This window comes from Saccostrea echinata, unplaced genomic scaffold (genome assembly GCF_033153115.1).
Source record: "Saccostrea echinata isolate AGI-Se365-2 ecotype Australia unplaced genomic scaffold, CSIRO_AGI_Sech_v1 ptg000016l, whole genome shotgun sequence".
Taxonomy (NCBI): Eukaryota; Metazoa; Mollusca; class Bivalvia; order Ostreida; family Ostreidae; genus Saccostrea; species Saccostrea echinata.
This window is the reverse complement of record NW_026889765.1, coordinates 21,577,450-21,596,635: the sequence shown is the minus strand read 5'-3', so window position 1 is coordinate 21,596,635 and position 19,186 is coordinate 21,577,450. Positions and strand designations below refer to the sequence as shown.

The window sequence follows — 19,186 nt, the reverse complement described above, 5'->3', positions numbered from 1 at the left end:
TTTATTTTTCTTTCTTTTACATTATTTTTGCCAAATAAACAAATGTGTTAACTCCACATTTTTAATTTGCGGGAAGAAGTCATTATAGAAATAATATTTCACCCATAAAAGCAGTTTTATCGACAGGTGACTTCCTGGTGGCTTAAAGGTGGTTTAATGGAAGCTTAATTGAGTTTGGACATTAAGCACCTATAAGTTTGGCTTTATGGTGGCTTAATTGTGACTTAAAGATTGCCTAGAAGCTACCACTAAGCACATATAAGCCACTATTAAGCTACCTTTAAGCACCCATTAAGGACTTTGAGATGGAATTTTAACTGGACTAAATCAAAATAATATTACGTAAAGGTGCATTTGATGTCCTAGCTTTGACGGAGAGTAAACTGGACAACACAATAGAAAATTCAGATATCAATAAAGGTTACAGAATTGTGAGGAGAGACAGAAATCGAAATGGGGGAGGAATATAAGTTTACATAAGAGAAAAGTTTACTGTCACAAAAATTAAAATCATACATGATTTGGAAATGCTTGAATTTGTTATCTCTATTGGACAGTCTACTAAAACATCTTGTGCCATGTCCTATCGGCCACCAAATTCCACAGCGGATTGGTGAGAAGTTTGAGGAACGCGTTGAACAACTAACAGTGGAACACAAAAATATTATAGTTATGGGTGATTTTAATGTGAATGAATATAAGACGAAGCGTTTAAAGACTACAATGAAAAACCTTGGATTTTGGCAACTAATAAAAAGCGCCACTCGTGACACAAAAGAATCCAGTACTTTCATCGATCATATCTATGTAACTAGTCCTGATAAGTACTCTACTTCAGGAGTTTTACCAATAGGAATAAGTGACCAAAACATGATCTACACTGTAAATGGTAAAATTAAATCCGGTGCAAACAGTCATGTTCACATAAAATATAGAAATGCCTTTAAAAGAAAGAAGAATCAACTCGCAATCAGAAGAATGGATAAACGATGATATACTTACATAAATGAACTATCGTGAACACCTCTATAAAATGGCGGTACGCACCTATGATGACCATGATTCTCTACAGGGCATCGAAAAACAGGGTTGCGAGTAAGATCAGAGAAGCTTAGCATGCATTTGTCGTAGAAGCAATTACCCAGGCAGAAAACAAGCCCAAATACATGTGAGACAAACTTAAGCAGTTTTTACCATCTAAGAAAACTAGTACAACCTGTACATTTCTTAAGGACAATAACATACTTTTTAAAGATTCAAAAGATATTGCAGAATGTTTTAGCAATTATTTTTGTAACATTGGTCTCGACTTAGGAAAATGTTTTGATGACACTTTACCTACCGTCCAAAAACAAATGCCCCAAAATTCTTTTACAGTACCAAGTTTAACACTGAATTTGTTGCAAATGAGACAAAGCTTGTTTGTTTGTATGTTGTTTAACGTCCCTTCGAGAGTTTTTCACTCATGTGGAGACGCCATCACTTGCCGGTGGGGAGCTGCAAATTTTGTCCTATACTCGGCACTTACGGCCATTGAGCAGTGAGGGATCTTTTTCGTGCCAGCACCTACTGCGACACGGGACCTCGGTTTATACGGTCTCATCCGAAGGACCGGTCTCCACGTCCCACAGTGGGATTCGAACCCGCGACGTAAGGATCAACTCCTTACTCCGCGACTCTAGAGCAGACGTTCTAACCACTGCGCCACGCGGGCGACATGAGACAAAGCATATGTCTGTATCTAAAGCAATAGGTTTGCTTGGTATTTTGTCAAATTTTTAAAACTTTCCTCAAATAATGTATGTGATGTTCTACATATATTTTCAATTTTTCTTTATCTTCATGTAAATTTGCAGATGATTGGAAAAAAAACGTGTTGTACCACCTTTTAAATCAAGGGATGAATGTTTAGTTAACAACTATCGGCCTGTATCCATTTTACCCTGTGTCAGCAAAATTTTAGAGAGACACGTTTTTAATTCATTCTATGAGTATCTGTCGGTAAATTCCTTAATAACAGATGATTGTCAGTCTGGTTTTAGACCTAAACACTCATGTGAAAGTATCTTATTTCTGTATTAGATAGATGGCTAAAAAATATTGATGAAGGTAAACTTACGGATGTACTTTTCATAGATTTAAGGAAAGCATTTGACACTGTTGATCACAAGGTTTAATTACACAAACTTAAGCCCTTTGGTATATGTAATGATACTTTTGAAGGGTTTAAATCATATTTAACAAATCGTGTAAAGAGAGTTATTTGGAAAGGGGATCTATCAGATGAAAAGAATGTAACTATTGGGGTTCCACAAGGCTCTGTTTTAGGCCACTGTTTTTTGTTGTTTTTTTTTTTCTTATCCCGTACATTAATGACTATCCACAAGCACTGAAACACTCTCATGCAAATATGTATGCAGACGATACTTCACAAGATGTAACAGATAAGTCAGTAGAAAACAGAATCAAAGATGCGTGAAGACCTGAAACGCAGTATATGTTGGATTGAGCAAAATAAATCAACCATAAATTTGTCTAAAATTCAATGTACGCTTTATTGGAACAGTACAAAGATTATCAAAATGTCGAAAATTAAATTTAGTTGTAAATAACCATGTCATAGAATGTGTTCAGGAGTCAAAATAACTTGGTATTGTTATTGACGAAACTTTGTCCTGGTAAAGTCATATTGAAGCACTTGTATGCAAGATGTCCAAGAGAATTGGCATTTTAGGAAGAATAAGATATTTTATATCAAATGATGCATTGTTGAAGATTTTTAATACAATGATTTTTCCTCATTTTACATATTGTTGTACCATATGGGGCAATCCAAGAAATGCTGAAAATGTGAAAAAGCTTTTAATATTTCAAATTTTTCAAACACTATCTTCTGTCATGTTTGCACAACTTAACTGAATGCCTCTATCAGATTATTTTATCTATAGAAAAGTCATTTTAGTGTATAAGGTATTACATGGATTAATGCCAGATTACTTAAATGTCCTTAAATATGTATCTGAAATTAGCCAGAGGTAAACAAGAAATTCCAACTCAAATTTATTATATGTACCTAGGACAAAGACTGAGTATTATAAGAACTCTTTCAGTGTTTCAGGTAGCAATACGTGGAATACCTTGTGTGAAAACATCAGAAATTCAGCAAGTGTTGTATGTTTTTTGAGAAACTATCTTAGAGAATACCACCATACATTTTAATTTTGTTTTGTATTTATCTATTTTATATTTCACATTTATCTTATATGTTTTACTATTACCTGTCTGAATGTATGTTATATTGCAGGACCATATTGAAAACTAGCATTGTTGCCAAATTATGTCATCCTGGATAAATGAAGGCTTTATTATTATTGTTATTATTATTGTTATTATTATTATTATTATTATTATTATTATTATTATTATTATTATTATTATTATTATGGCTTAATGGTAACTTAAAGGGATGCAGGACACATGTCACGTGACACAATTGAATACGTCATAATCCCTATTACATAAGATGCTGAAACGTTATTAAAATCACCAGTAACCGAGTAATTTTTGTGCAAATTGTTGTGCTTTATCATCTTATAAGAAAATATTTTAAAGTTTTGAAATTCATATCAATCTTTACAAATTGTGAAAAAAGATTGATCCATTCCTCTGTTTCCCCTACACTGCGCGTCTAACAAGTCAGTAAGGTCATACATAATCTGTTAGTGCAGCAAGATCAAGTACACGTGATTACACGGTCGACTTCATTATACAAAACAGGTGATTGCTGGCCTATTATGAGGTATTAAGTGAAAAGGGAAACAAAATCAAAATCTTTTCTTAGATATTAGGAGAATTTTTTTGTTTGTATTTATTTCTTATATCGCTCGCAAAGGCTTTCGTTTGACGTCATAGTTGTTTTTCCCGTACTCGGAAAATATAAACATGCAGTGTTTTTATCACGATTACGTTGTGTAAAACGATGTCACGTGCAATATTGCTGTAAGCTACACCTTTCAATATTCCTACATTTAATTATTAAAATGAAGGACTTCAGTTAAGTCGTAAATTTCAAAATATGTATAGACAGAATTTTTTCACAAATGAGTTTTTTGTCGTTTAAGTTGTCTCGAAAAGTACGTAATTTATTCAATCCATTTGCAGTGCAGAATAAAAATCTTGCTTAGAGAACGTTCAACTCAATTCATATTGTAAAATATTTGAAGAAATGCATGTCCTCATGCATATCCTTTTATTTGTACTTGAAAATCCCTGCTATGGACTTGGTAATTGGCCCGTAAACATAAAGAATCAAAGCGGCATAAAGATACGGTACGGAGTAATATTTGTGATGCGATATCTCTTAAATAAATCAAGAAATCTGTTAAAGAACTGCTTTTATATACGAGGGTTGTTCGGAAAGTTCGTGGACTACGCCAATCTTCGTCATACTTTCTCTTCAAGAAATCTAAAATGAGCACATTATAATATGTAAAATATTTATTTTGTTTAAGTGTGAAGTTTCATTCCATGTGATTTAATAGAATTCATGTTATTTAAGTTTAAAAGCAACACGTTTTGTAACCACGGAGAAAATTCAACAACACTGTAACGCCAAAATCATACCAACATGAGGTTCTCAAAAGTACTATCGCTATACTTTTGACAAAGTATTGCTAAATACCAATGCACTCATTAAAAACGTTTCTTTATCACTTGAATCTATTTTGCTAACAACTGATTTGATTTTGTTTGTCGATGTTACATTTTTTTCACTTCTCTCTGCATAAGTGTGCTTTCACAAGATGCATCTGTGAAGCGCCAAACTCTTAGCATGACGTTACAAACGTTTCAATGTTTTTTGATAAGTTTTTTTTTACAGGTTACCCCTGGCCATCTCAGAAAAAATAGTATGCCTGCAATGGCATAAAAATAAAAATATCTTAGTCAATATTTACAAGCCTCTGCCCCCTTTTCGGAATAAAATGGTAATTTTCAAAAGACATTTATCTTTATCTAAAATTACATTTGCGTGTATTTAAAAACGTTAGAAAGAAAATTCTGAAATTACTTGTTTAAACATTTACCCTGTGCTTATAAGAAAAGCTTCTAAAATGAACTTTGAACAATAATTTTGATTCAATGTTTTTTTTTTTTTTTTCAAACGTCTGCGTTGAATTCTACCCACCTATTTCATTGTGATATATTCCATAATAAGCATTTCTTTAATTAAAAGTACATTTTTTCCTGTGTGTGTCACTATTACTAGCATAAATAGATATGTTTACTTGCGTACAAAATTGCATGGATGGAGAATAAGACGGAAGACCTCTCGTTGCTCGAAACGAGTATCTAGTTATTATTATTATCATTATTATTATTGTTGTTGTTGTTATCATTATTAAGGTTTTTTCGTCTTGTGCGGAAGACCTTCTTGTTATTCTTAGGTTTTTTTCCTTTTTGTATTATTATTATTAGGGTCTTACGAGTTTCCGCTTCGGAAGACCCTTCTGTTATTCTACTGTTTCTCCTTATTATTTTTTTTTTTCTCAACAAATTTTTGTCAGCCGATTTCTCGTAAATTTTTTGTCTGATTGTTATGAAACTTTCAGGATAGATACATTATCTTAAGGCCTAAGAACGTTTTTGTTTTTTTCATTTTTGATTTACGCCTCCCTTTATGAGTTTCTGCCCTTTAATTGATATTTGGAGGGTCTTTTGTCCGGGTGAGATCTCAGGAACTACGTAAGATAGTTGCATGAAAATTTTAAGAAAATGTACCTAACGTATCGTATATGTACTTGTGACCGGTGGGCAGGGGATGCTCATTCGTCCATGGCACCTGATCCCACCTCTGATGTTTCGGAGGTCCGTGTTTGCTCTGCTCCTATTTTGTATTGTTTAATGGACTTTTGAGCTTGGATACTGTTCGTCATCTCTATATATTTCATGTTATAATTATTGGCTAAACTTTTCAAATTTGTATGCTATTTGATAGCAAATTTTAAGATTTTTTTTTTCATGAAATTTTGTTGCTTTTTGTATAATAACTTTTAAACTAAAAATATTTTGTTAAAACATATAGAAGAAAAGTTGTCTGAAATCACAAGGGATTTCAGATAAAATCAAGAAAAAGGGGCTGGCCCCTATATTTAGGAGACAAAACGTCTTTTTTTTCCCAAATAGCTAAACATATTGACATTTGCTACATTTTTAATACTATCTAGCATACTAATTTATTTATTTGCAATAAAAAGAAAAGAACATCATGCTTTATTTAAAGCTATTTTACGAAATGAATTTTATGCAATAAAATATAACAAGTTGTCTACAAGCTAAAAATAGATAAAAACACTTACGTGTCTTCTCAGGACCTAAATGTATACAATAATTACTATATGACGACTTTCTATTATGCTGTGACTGAACTAAGGGGTTCTTTGGGGGGGGGGGTATTAATTAATTAGCGAAAATGAATTACTGCTTTAAAAATTCTGTGCTCTGAACCTGGGTATTAAGTAAACAAACTATGTATATAGTTATGATGACCAAAGGTGCCTCATCCAAAATTATGAAATGTGTAGCTCTAGGGTAAGGGTTTCGGGGGGGGGGGGGGGGCTCTATAAGGATTATAAAGTGAAAATGCAATACTTTTTTTGAAAATCTTCTCTGCTCCTGGGTATTCAGAAGACAAACAATGTAAAAAATTGTAATGAGTCTGGTATTTTTAGCAGAATTTTAAAATTCCGGACCACTTGGTCAAGAGTTATGGTGCTGGGCAGGGCTTTATTAATTGTACTATTCTACTAAAAGAATTCATCCACCTTTCTTATCCATCTATGATAATTGATCAATGTAAATTATGTAATTGAAAAGTCAGATGAACAAAAAATATATACAAAATATTTATGACATATAATACAGGAAGAACTTTCATAGTTTCTGATGCTCAGGTAGACTTGTGCATAAGTTTCTCTAAGCTTCATTTATCAGTTAATTTTGTTTTATACTTCTATATGAAGTATCTTAGGCTTCTTTTATTGTAGGAAAAACCGTTGATGTGAATGGATTTGACATAACATTGCTTCTGGCCCTACTTCGGAACTTCTCAAAAATATCTCCTCCATCGACGGGATGGACAACTCCCCCTGCAGTCACAGACAGTAGTGAAGGCGCGGATTTAGTGAGGATACGTCTGATACGAAACGCTCTGGCTCATAACGAAGACGGCAGGTTGTCTATTAACAAATTCAATGACCTTTGGAACTCAATTGAGATGGTAAGTTATGTGAAAAGAAAATATTGATTCCATCTTATTTTTAAACCATCCAAAAATACCAAAAAAAATATAATGAAGACAGACCTTCCAATGTTTGATAGTTGAAATTCTATTTTGAGTTGAATTTCTAATTTACCGTTAGGCGTATAAATGATAAATGACTTTGATATTTTGTTTCTTAATTACTCTTAGAAATTACTAAGAAAAAACATAGATTCTCAAAAACATAGTAATTTCCTAGTAAAATATACAAGATCAATTACAAAGTATGTTTTTTTGTTTATGATTTTCATTCTATCACATATAGACTGTTCACGGTAGCTCAGTCGGTAGAGCGCTCGCTTCGTGATCGGGAGGTCGTGAGTCTGAATCTCGGCCGCGACTGACCTAAGTCGATAAAAAATGGGTACCAACTGCTCCTTCGCAATGCGCTCGACACTTTGAAGTGAAAGTTTCAGGTCCTTCGGATGAGACCTTAAAAACCGAGCCCCCGTGTCACGGCAGGCGTTGGCACGATAAATATCCCTCACTGCTCAATGGCCCTGAGTGCCGAGTAAAGGTCAAAATTTGAAGCCATTCACCGGTATATGGTGGCGTCTTTATATGAGCGAAAAATTCTTGAATGGGACGTAAAACAACATACAATCAATCAATCAGTCTATCACATATATGTATAAACTGAGAAGTAAAACTATTTTCCTTTTATTATTAAGAAATTTTCGATGTTGAATGTAATGTTTTTGATATACGCGGAGAAATGTTTTGAACATAAATTTATCTCAATGGTAACCTTGAAATTTCCTTTATTTGTCAGTATGTGGTCTTTAAATAAACTTGTTTGCAATTGTAGGTTGCGTCAAGACTTGCAAGTTGTCAATTGGATAATGAAGTGAAAGCTTGTAAAAATATGACAATATGCGACCCTTTAAAATCCATTGCTCCGGTGATAAAACAATTATTTGGTATTGAAAAAGGCATAATTGATGGAATCCAAGACCGGAAACAAATATGGGATAAAATGTCAAATCTAAAATATTATATATCAAAAGCCATAGAGAAGGTTGAGCATATGGACGAAAGAATTATTCTACTAAGCTCAAAAGTAATGGAACATGAAGAAAAATTCTATAAAAAAATTCCAAATCATATTCAAGGTAAGAACTGCGAACGATAATATTGTTTTGCCGCCTACCTCCAAGTCAAATTTCAAAAGTTAACATATTTGAATGGTTTTTCAGATTTATGTAAATATTTATATGAATTTTCATAAAACATAACTTATTAGGGAAAACTAAGAGAGATAACTCTTTAATTTTGGTAAAAATTGAGTTTTTCACTATAGATACCAACGGAAAATATTTTTAACCCCCCCCCCCCCCCCCAGTGAAACGAAAATTCCTTTTTATGGGTTTTATGAATTGTTATTTGACAAATTCATGCCAATGCTTTTGTTGTTTCACGGGGGGTGGGGGAATATATGTTTATAGACAAAAAACTGCAAAAATGGTCATTTTATTTCCAATTTCAAATGAGATTACAAATAAAATAAGGTCTTTTATCAATCTTTTATGTTGAATTTTACACAGGTTAAACATGCGGAAAGTTTTAAGGGTAATTATTCCAATTCCATAGGTTTTTGAAAATCTAGCAATTTTTAAAGTCTGATTTCAATGAATAGAATGTTCAACCCCCCTTTTGAAAAGAGTCGTAAATAAGAGCAATTAAGTTTTTCATATTAGTTTTAAAATTATTAATCAATCAATAATGATCTCTTCTTTGAATTTAGTCAAGTTTTAATGGCTAAACTGCCATTTATATTGAATTAAATGGGTGTAAAATGTATTCGGGAATCGAGAGTTAGTGTGCGTGATTCTTTTAACTTATACATGTGGCCTATTACTTGTACTCCTTTAGAATGATGTTTAGATTGGAACATTTTTTTATCTTTTATACACAGAATATATCAACAAATCAATTCAAGACTGGGAAATGAAGGATAGGCACTTTATAGAAAACGGAGTATCAGAAAAGGTTTACTCCACGGTCAAATGTCAAATTTGTGTCATGATCACCGGTAACCAAGGTTCAGGTAAAACTGCTACACTTCGTCACGTAGTTTTACGACTTCGCAACGAAGGATATGACATTATTCCAGTGAAGCACCCAAGTGAAATAATGCTATACCATAATCCAGAAATTTGCCAGATATTCGCAATCGATAACGTACTTGGAGAAAAAGTACTCGATCGTCACCTGTGCGATGAGTGGTCAAGCAATGAATTTCAATTTTGGGTTAATGAAGTTCGCATTGCTGATACAAATTCAAAAAGATGTTCAATTGTTGTAACAAGTAGTTTAATTCTACATAACAAAAAAGCAGTCAAGCAAATCTCTTTATTAAATGAAAATGTTATTAACTTTAATGACTCACACTGTCGTCTTCAATATCACGAGAAAGTATCTATTTTATCTTCCAGAATAGGATTAATGGAAATTCAGTGTTCAAAAGAAATTATTGAAAAATGCGAAGATATTAATTTACTTCTCAATTCTGGACAATTACATGGAAGACCAATGCCTTCCATTCCTTTATTAGGATGTGATAAAGATGAGAGTTGTGATAAGACTTCCTGTTACCAATATTGTGCTCTTATTTCTTGTGCCATATTAGGAGAATCCTTCACATTACAGATTTTCAGTGCAAAAGGTTTTGAGGAAAAAAACGACTTTTTTGTGCTATTATTTCAATTGATGGGTTTAAAGGGAGGTAATGAAAAATCTATAATAAAAGAAACCATCAGTGAGTTATACGGGGTTTATATAAGTTGCGAAAATGAAAAAATCAGGCTTATAGACGGTAGAATAAAGATGCATTTAGTCCATGATTTCTGTTTCAAAAAGCAAGGTATAGAATTATTTGTAAAATACGCGGAGGTTTCTTTAATCAATTCTTTGATAAAACCCTCGGATTTCATATCAGAAGATTCCGCGGTAGAGTATCTCAATGTCATTGGACTTTCACAGGAACAGTTACCCTTCTTCATTCAGAGAGTTTGTAAAGAGCTTGAAAAAAATGACACCTTTGAGATTTTAAACCATCCAAGTTTTCCATCCAAATATCTGGAAAATTGTATTGCAATTCAAGGGGAATATATAAATTTTTTCCAGTTTGGATATATAAACAGGAAACCTACCATGATGTGTTATGATTTCACAAGGAAGTCCTTTTTGAGCGATCTTCGATGCCCACTAATTCTTTGGTTAATTGCATATGGATGGTTTGATTTATTTCAGACCGTAATGCAACATCAAGGTACCAGCAATGAAACTGACAAAGAGTTGATTTATAACAGTAAGGACATTTGTTACCTTTTATCATTGTTCAGTGGAAATATGAGGTTAATCAATTACATTGAAGAAAGTGAACGATTTCATTCTGAATATTGCCTTGTTTGTTGTTCACTAGTTAAGGATGACAACATGGTTGTGCACACAACCTCATGTCCATGTTTGATATTGCGTCCTATTTTTGTACCATGCTGCACTGGAAACGTAACTTTGCTGAAAGCTTTATTGAAAGAACAGAAATATTCCGAGGCAATTTCCAATCCATTTATTCCAGAAAGTCATAGAAAAAAAGATCTGTGTTCGCCCGTTCTATGTCTAGCAAGTGGCTATGGTCACTGTGAAATAATTACTATGTTACTTTCTCAACATCGAATACCAAAAAATCAATGTGACATTTATGGTAGATCTCCATTATGGCATGCCTGTTCTCAAGGTCATTTTCAGGCAGCTTCATTACTTTTGAAAAACAGTTTATTTGGTATCGACACATGGGATAATTTTGGAGTTTCACCTTTACTTAAATCATGCAGAAAAGCTTTTTATAAAATAGTTTCAGTATTGTTATCCTACGGTGCGGATGTTAACATTGAACCACATTCAAACTCCTACAAAAATATTGAAAGAACCCAAGAAACACCCCTTTATGCTGCTGCAGCTTCTGGAAATTTTGAAATTGTTAGTCTATTGCTCTCATATAATGCAGATGTAGACAAAAGCATCCAATCAGGAGAGACTCCTCTTTCTATTGCATGTGTCAAAGGATATGCAGATGTTGTCTCTTTATTACTTAGTCATAAAGCATCTTTAAGAAGTAAGCATGACTACACAAGATCGCCATTTTATATTTCAGTGCTGAATGAACAAGTTTCAGTATTATCAACGCTATTATCTTACGACAGTTACCCGGACTGTGCTAAGGAGCATTCATTAAGGCTTGCTTGTTCATCCGGAATGAAAGAGGCTGTAATACTTTTGCTGTCAAATGGTACAAGTGTTAATAATACCCCTAAAGGTTATGATTCGCCATTAGAGGTAGCGATTAAGAATTCCCACTACAGTATTATGTCAATTCTACTGTCAAATGGTGCTTATGTCGATAATTGTGATGATTTTGGAAGAACGCATTTGTTACGAGCGTGTGCTGAAGAGGACATAAAGTCAGTGAAAATACTTTTAGAACACAGAGCAAGCTGTTTAAAATCGGATAATAAAGGTAGGACACCTTTATTAGTTGCCGTGGAGAAAAAAAATTTAAGCATTGTGAAATTACTAGCCGAAGAAAAAACGGTGAATATTGTCGATGCTGATTCAATAAGTCCCTTGTGGATAGCAGTTCATAGTCAGGACAGCTCACTTACAGCCCTATTAGTATCAGTTGGAGCATCTGTCAATTACAAACCCCGATCTAAACCTTCAATACTATTATTAGCAGCTGAGACTGGAAATATGGAAATTATGTCTATCTTGGTAGCTAATGGAGCTAACGTTGATTTTGGAGATGAAGATACAACACCGCTGATTGTTAGTATCAGAAAAAACCATAGCCTCATAAATTTACTTATTTCGAATGATGCATTAATAAACAAAACAGACTTCCGAAATAGATCACCGGTTTTGATAGCAACCATGGAAAGAAACTTTGACATTGTTAAAACATTGGTAAAATATGGTGCTGATGTTAATATTATAGACAGATATGGAAAGTCGCCTTTAAGTGTTGCGGCAACTAATAACGATTACAAAACTGTGCAATACCTTCTCAAAAACAAGGCAAGTGTAGATATGTTTGATAGCAAAGGTTACACACCTTTGTGTATCGCAAGTGACAGAGGATTTACTGATCTTGTGCACCTTTTTGTATCATATAATTCAAATGTAAACCATGTAACAGATGACATCATGACCCCGCTTTTCTTGTCATGCACTGCAGGCCATAGTAGTATAGTTTCAATACTGTTACAAAACGGAGCTTCCACAAATGAACGTGGGAGATTTAAAGATTCTGCTTTCTTGACAGCATGCCGCCATGGTCATGTTGAAATTGTAAAATTGCTCCTAAGATATTTAGATGATGATATAAATCAATGCAACGTTTACCATACCAAAAAGAGTCCCATCGCAGAGGCTTGTGCCTATAGCAAAATTGAGGTTGTATCTACATTAATAGATCATGGAGCAACTGTGATGCCCGATTTGTATGAAAGGATTCTCGAATTATCTATAGGAAAAGATTGTGAGAAAATTACATCATACATTTTGACGACTGTTGTTGATGTTGATATGTATTTAAACCAAAAAAATACTTTACTGACATATGCTATTGAGTGCAATGCTGAAAAATCTGTTTCAGTATTAATTGAATATGGGGCTTCAATAGAAAAAGCGAATTCCTTGGGCCAGTTTCCTCTTCTCATAGCAAGTACGCTTGGATATGTAAAAATAGTAGAACAGCTATTGCATAGTGGTGCATCTATTGATAAAATAACCTCTAAAGGATCTGCAGCACTACTCATTTCAAGTGAAAAGGGATTTTTTGAAATCGTAACTTTATTCTTAAATTTCAAAGCAAATATAGCTATATGTAACAACTATGGCAGGTCAGCTTTATGGCTAGCAGCATCAAAAGGTCATGACGAAATTGTCTCATTATTACTTTCAATTGGTGCAAATCCAGAAAGTTGTGATAATAACGAAGTGAGTCCTCTTTTAATTGCTACGGAAAAACAACATATTCAGACTGTTTCTGTTTTACTTAATTATGGTGCAGATGTGAATAAAGCTGACAGAGACAAAAGGAATCCATTATATATAGCAGTTAAAAATTTAAGTATTGAATTAATGCTACTCTTTTTAAGTCATAGAGCCGACATGTATAGCTGTAACAGGAAAGATTTTACACCAGTGTGGACGGCATGTTCTGAGGGGAACGATAACCTGGTCTTGTTGCTTTTGTTACACAAGGGAAACACCAACGAAAGAGTTCGATTTGATGGAAAGGACGTCTTTATGTGCAACGGAATAACAGATAATGATTCGAGTCCTCTAATTGTATCCTGTGAGAAGGGGGGTAGATGTAAGGACCCTGAGAACAAAAAACGTTTCTTAAAAATAATTCAATATCTACTTTCATTTGGTGCAAATGTGAATGAAAGCGACAGTTTAAAAGAGACACCATTAATGAAAACATGTCGGTTAAGATTTATCGAAGCAGTGCAATTAATGCTTTCTCATGCTCCTAACATTCCAAAGTTCAAAAAAGGTGGCAATGTAAAATTCAAAGGGTCCCAGGGTGTTAACAATTACACCTTAAAATATGGCACAGATGTGCATAAACGTAATGTTGACGGCGAAAATGCTCTTTTTATTGCCTGTGAAGGAGACGAAAAAAGGATTCATAATGAAAAAAACAAAGATAATTGCATGAAGATCGTTAGTTATTTGTTATTCCTTGATGTATCAGTGAACGCCAGAAACAATAAAGGTGAAACGCCATTATTCAAAGCTGTTCAACATGGATTGTTTACTGTAGTACAGAAAATCCTGTCAAAAAATGCCAACATTCATACGAGCGATAATTTAGGAAGAACTCCTCTTTGGATTGCTAGTTCATATGGGTATAATATTATAGTTTCATTGTTAATATCACATCAGGCGGATCCAAATGCTCCTTCAAAAACTGACAAAACGCCTTTATTTATAGCTTGTAAAAATGGTCATATAAAAGTAGTTTCCCTTCTTCTGGCTAATAATGTAAAAGTGAATATTCCGGATGAAAATGGATTGACACCTATGTTTGCGGCCTGCACATTTGGGCACGCTGATATAGTTTCTTTACTTCTGGAGAACAAAGCATCCCTGTTAGATGTTAACAATGACAAAGATTCTCTGTTGAATAAGGCATGTGAAGAAGACCATTTTGATGTGATACAATTATTAATTATGGTTGGAGTTTCTGTAAATCAACCGAATTCAAGAAATGAGACTCCTTTATGGAATGCAAGTAAAACAGGAAATGGCCAAATAGTTGCAATACTCCTCACCAATGGAGCACAGGTCGAAACTCCTGATTTGAAAGGAAGGACACCCCTTTGGATATCTTGTAGCGAGGGACATGTAGAAGTTGTCGCACAGTTGCTTTTTTATAATGCTTCTCCAGTGCGTCCGGATATAGAAGGAGTATCACCTTTTTCTCTTGTGATGCAGAAAAAAATATTCTCAGTTTTACCGGTTCTTTTAACAACAATGATGAATGTAGTCAATCTAGATAGTATTCTAGAAAAAGGTATTTTCATGGAACACATCCATACTTTCAAACTTGTATCTTTATTGATTAATTTTGGTGTCTCGGTCAATATATCTGACAAATGGAACAGAACAGCACTTTACCATGCATGCGGCAAAGGTATTGTAAGATCAGTATCATTTTTACTGGACAACAACGCAAATCCTGATGAATACGATATTTTAAAAAGACCACCTTTATGGATTGCCAGTGAAAATGGGAACTCTGAGATTGTAGGCTTGCTTCTTCGTCACAAAGCTTCCGTAAACATTAAAGACACATCAGGAGAAACACCACTTTTTGCTGCTTGTAAGGTCGGATGTGATTCTGTTGTTCGACAACTTTTCAATAAAGGTGCGTCTCTCAATTATACAAATATCAATTCAGAATCCCCACTCTATATAGCATGTCTACACGGACATTTATGCGTTGTACAAGAGTTATTGTGTCTCGGGGCAGATATAAATTCCGGAGGCATCAGTGCTGGCTATTCACCTTTACACATTGCATGTAAAAAAGGGCATACAGACATTGCAGAACATTTGATCAAAAATGGAGCTTTGGTCAACTCTACAGATGTCAATGGAGACCTGCCTATACATATCGCTTGTAAAAATGGACTTTGCGATATTGTGGAGTCACTGTTAGTGCACGAGTCTTTAGTCAACAAAGGGAATAATTTGTCTCAATATCCTATTCATCTTGTATGTTACAATGATAATCCGGATATCTTATCAATGCTGATAAGATATAAAAGCTGTATCAACATACAAGATGACCAACAACAAATACCACTACATATTGCTTGTCGATATGGAGCTAATAATATTGTTAAAGTTTTGCTTCAACATAAAGCAGACGTAAATGCAAGTGATATATTACATTTAACGCCAATCCTTACAGCTTGTTCCTATGGACATTATGAAACAACGTCCATATTAATTGCATACGGATCATCCTTAATCAACGAAAACAGCAAGAATGCCTTGTTTTTGGCTTGTGAGAAGGGTAATCACAAAATTGTACATGAATTGCTTTCGAACATTGATTCCAGAGACCCCCTTTATGGACATCTGATCGATAGTGCCTGTATTGCATGCAAACATGGCCATGAAAAGATCGTGTTTTTGTTTATCTCAAAGGCAAATTTATTTGACAAATTTGACGAATTTATCAAGACTCTCTTTCTTATTGCATGCAGCAATGCACAGCCAACTATAATATCGCTACTTGTTTCACATGGAGCAACCGTTGATTCAAAGTATGATGTAGGTAAAACCCCTTTGATGATTGCAAGCAGTAAAGGATATGAAAATATAGTTTTATTACTTTTACGTTATGGTGCTTCGATTAATATAAAAGACGAACACGAAAATAATGCATTAATTGATGCCTGTCTCGGTGGACATCACACAACTGTTCAAGTACTTCTTAGAAAAGGGATGCTAAGAAATATCAACGAAAATAATGAAAAAGGCGAAACACCCTTGATGATAGCTTGCGTAATGGGACATTATGAAGTTGTGTCTGTTCTCTTATCTCATGGTGCTTTGGTGCATCTTACCGACACAAATAGAAAAACAGCCTTGCATTATGCTTGCAGCAGCATGGATGAACAGCCTGAAATTGTTACAAAGTTACTTAGACACGGTGTAAGTGTAAACTCTTTGGACAAGGACGGATATACACCACTCCATATTTGCTGCGAAAAAAATCATGAAGAAACAATAGATATATTACTTTCACACAAGGCATCTGTCACAATACACAATAGATATGATGAAACACCCGAGATACTAGCTTATCGACATGGATTTGAACACATTTCTGAAAAGATTCGGGATAAGAGAGTAGCTTCGTCGAGCTAACAATGAAAACAAACTTCATTTGTTGCATTAAAATTTTTATTGATGTGTATGTGATTTCTGCATCAACTCCTTGTTCATATAGCTACTGGGAACTTTTTAATCTAGTTTGTTCTTTGTATTATCTTTGGTGTCTGTAGATGAAGTGCGAGCAATACTAAACAGAATAGCTTTGGTTTCTAGCATTTACGTTAAAAGCATTCTACCGATTTCTTCAAATACCAATCAGGGAAAGCTCTTTTCATTAAACTAAAAGAATCACAGAGAAAGTTTAACTTTTAGTTAATATTCTTTACACTACAAATAACTCTTCTTTCTGTCAATCATGCCATTTTTATTTAACAAAATATTAGCATTTACAGATGGTTTTTCTGATCTTGACACATTGTACATGTATTAAAAGTATGAAGCATAATGTACAAATTGCGTCAAGAATTCAGGAATTTATGTATATTTTTTTTAAATTTGCTACAAGGGTCCTGTACAGTTTTTGATCCACTTCACCATTTTGTAAAAATTATATATTTATTGTATGTGCGTTTGTTATAAAATTGAACTTTTACGATCATTTATTATTTTCTGTGTTTTTTATTGCAAAATATGAATCATACCTTTAACTATGAATCTTAAATATGAATCAGATAAATGGCTTTGATTGGATATTATCACAGAACATACTACCTTTCATATATTTAAAAATAGAAAAAAAAAATTACAGAAAATACGTTTATGTCCACATGTACCCCCAAATACCTAATTCCATTTCTGGAGTCTCCAGATGTCCTGGCTTTAAACCTTTTGTAAAAATGTACATTGTTTATACGATTTTGAGACCAATAATCGTTCGTTTTCTGCATCCTTTTTTCTAACATTCTCTCCATTAATGTCTGAAAATTGTACTGTGATACGCCAATGTCTGTGTATAATTTCACCATTTAAGGAGTACTTTTTATAGTGGCAAACCAATTGCTTGAGAATGTCTTTTCAAGTGCTATAACGCTTGTCGAGAATTTACGATATTTTCCTTTTATTACTCTATAATTGCATATTATTTCAATCTCATTGTGATAGAGATTCATCAGTTTTTGTTTGAACTTACAAGTTTTAAAAATAAAACTCCATGTTTTTTTTTCTCCTATCTTGTTCTCTTGGCAACAAAAAAAATATTAATTTCCTAGGGAATCTTGATATGGCCATGTATATAGTTCACTACTGTGCTATCAAGGTTAATCGATGGCCCAATGACGCAGTTATGCGATCAAGATGTGAAAACGATTACGAGATGGCCTGATGAGAATGAATACATTGTCATCGATAATGCAAAGAAGATGGCTCGATGGCACGATAAAGCGATAGCAAGATGAGTCTTCGATACGTTAACGATGACGTAATGGTGCTTTGGAGATGGGGCGATGGTATAAAGACGATTAAGCTTGCTATCCCTGTATTGCACCATCAGTATAACATAATCGTCATCACGGTATCAAATCGTTGCATCGTTATTGCTGCATTGCGATTCCATTTTCTCACTATTGAACAAAACATTGATGCACTATTGATCGACAGTGAACTACGTTGCCATATTTGGATTCCATAGTTACCTATAGCTGACCGATCAGTTATCTTATGAACATGAAATCTGGGCACGGCTGTGTAAATAACTGTTGCAACATCGCACAAAAACCAGTATTAAATGGTGTGATGACGTGTTGATGCAATGACAAAGACACTACATTGTGATGAAAATGATGCACTTGGCAAAAAAAGCAACAAAGCACAACGGCGTAATTATGCGATGGAGATGATAACGAATAATGTTTTTATTCGTCTGCGAACTAGTGCACCATTCTCTTAATACTGTGGAGTGATGGCGATCGTATGATTACTAAATCTGTCCTACTATTGCTCAATTGCACTATCAAAAGGCATAATTTCCTTAAAAAACACCCCCACCCCCAACGCCATTTACATTACATTTTTTTTTTTAAATTGCCACTAACTAATATTTTGAAATGTGACTATGAACTTGCTAAAATGACCTTGTGTGCAGGTTATTAGTCCAATTCTTGACTCACAAATACTCTTTGTTTGAAATATCATCTTCCAATGCTTAACTTTTAAAGTGTAAAGAACTAAACACAAATCTTATACTTTTTATGATTAGTGGCATTGAGCTTGCTAGTATTTGGTCAAATTCATGACAAATCAATTATTGTGTCAGTGTACATTTGAACAGTAATCACAATTTACAAACAAAATCGCGACTTTCTGTCGAAGCCGCTGCAGAATGATCAGCTTTCTATTTAAGTCGTAGTCTATCATTATAGAGGAAAAAATTTCGTTCCAAAGTATAACGATTGCTGTTTGATTAAACTGAGAGCACCTCATTCTGAAACCATGGTCATTCAGTCGCTT

The 19,186-nt window shown here is 34.0% G+C and overlaps 1 protein-coding gene across 1 annotated transcript; it reads left to right on the top strand.

Moving 5' to 3' along the window:
• Nucleotides 1-1,033: 1,033 nt before the first annotated feature.
• On the top strand, nt 1,034-16,774 carry LOC133188697 (uncharacterized). The gene is made up of 6 exons (XM_061324200.1): nt 1,034-1,088; nt 7,044-7,276; nt 8,863-8,887; nt 9,234-9,514; nt 10,571-10,628; nt 11,175-16,774. Exons 1-6 carry the CDS (start codon nt 1,034-1,036, stop codon nt 16,772-16,774), a joined length of 6,252 nt encoding a protein of 2,083 aa, XP_061180184.1.
• The last annotated feature ends 2,412 nt before the right edge of the window (nt 16,775-19,186 follow it).

What these genes read in the sequence shown, in the direction of transcription:
- LOC133188697 (XM_061324200.1), top strand. Translation starts at nt 1,034, where the DNA reads ATGGCGGTACGCACCTATGATGACCATGATTCTCTACAGGGCATCGAA. An exon ending in ACATGCGGAAAGTTTTAAGG is followed by an intron (nt 8,888 to 9,233) that starts GTAATTATTCCA and finishes TTTTATACACAG; the next exon opens with AATATATCAACAAATCAATT. An exon ending in CAAAGAGTTGATTTATAACA is followed by an intron (nt 10,629 to 11,174) that starts GTAAGGACATTT and finishes TTTATAAAATAG; the next exon opens with TTTCAGTATTGTTATCCTAC.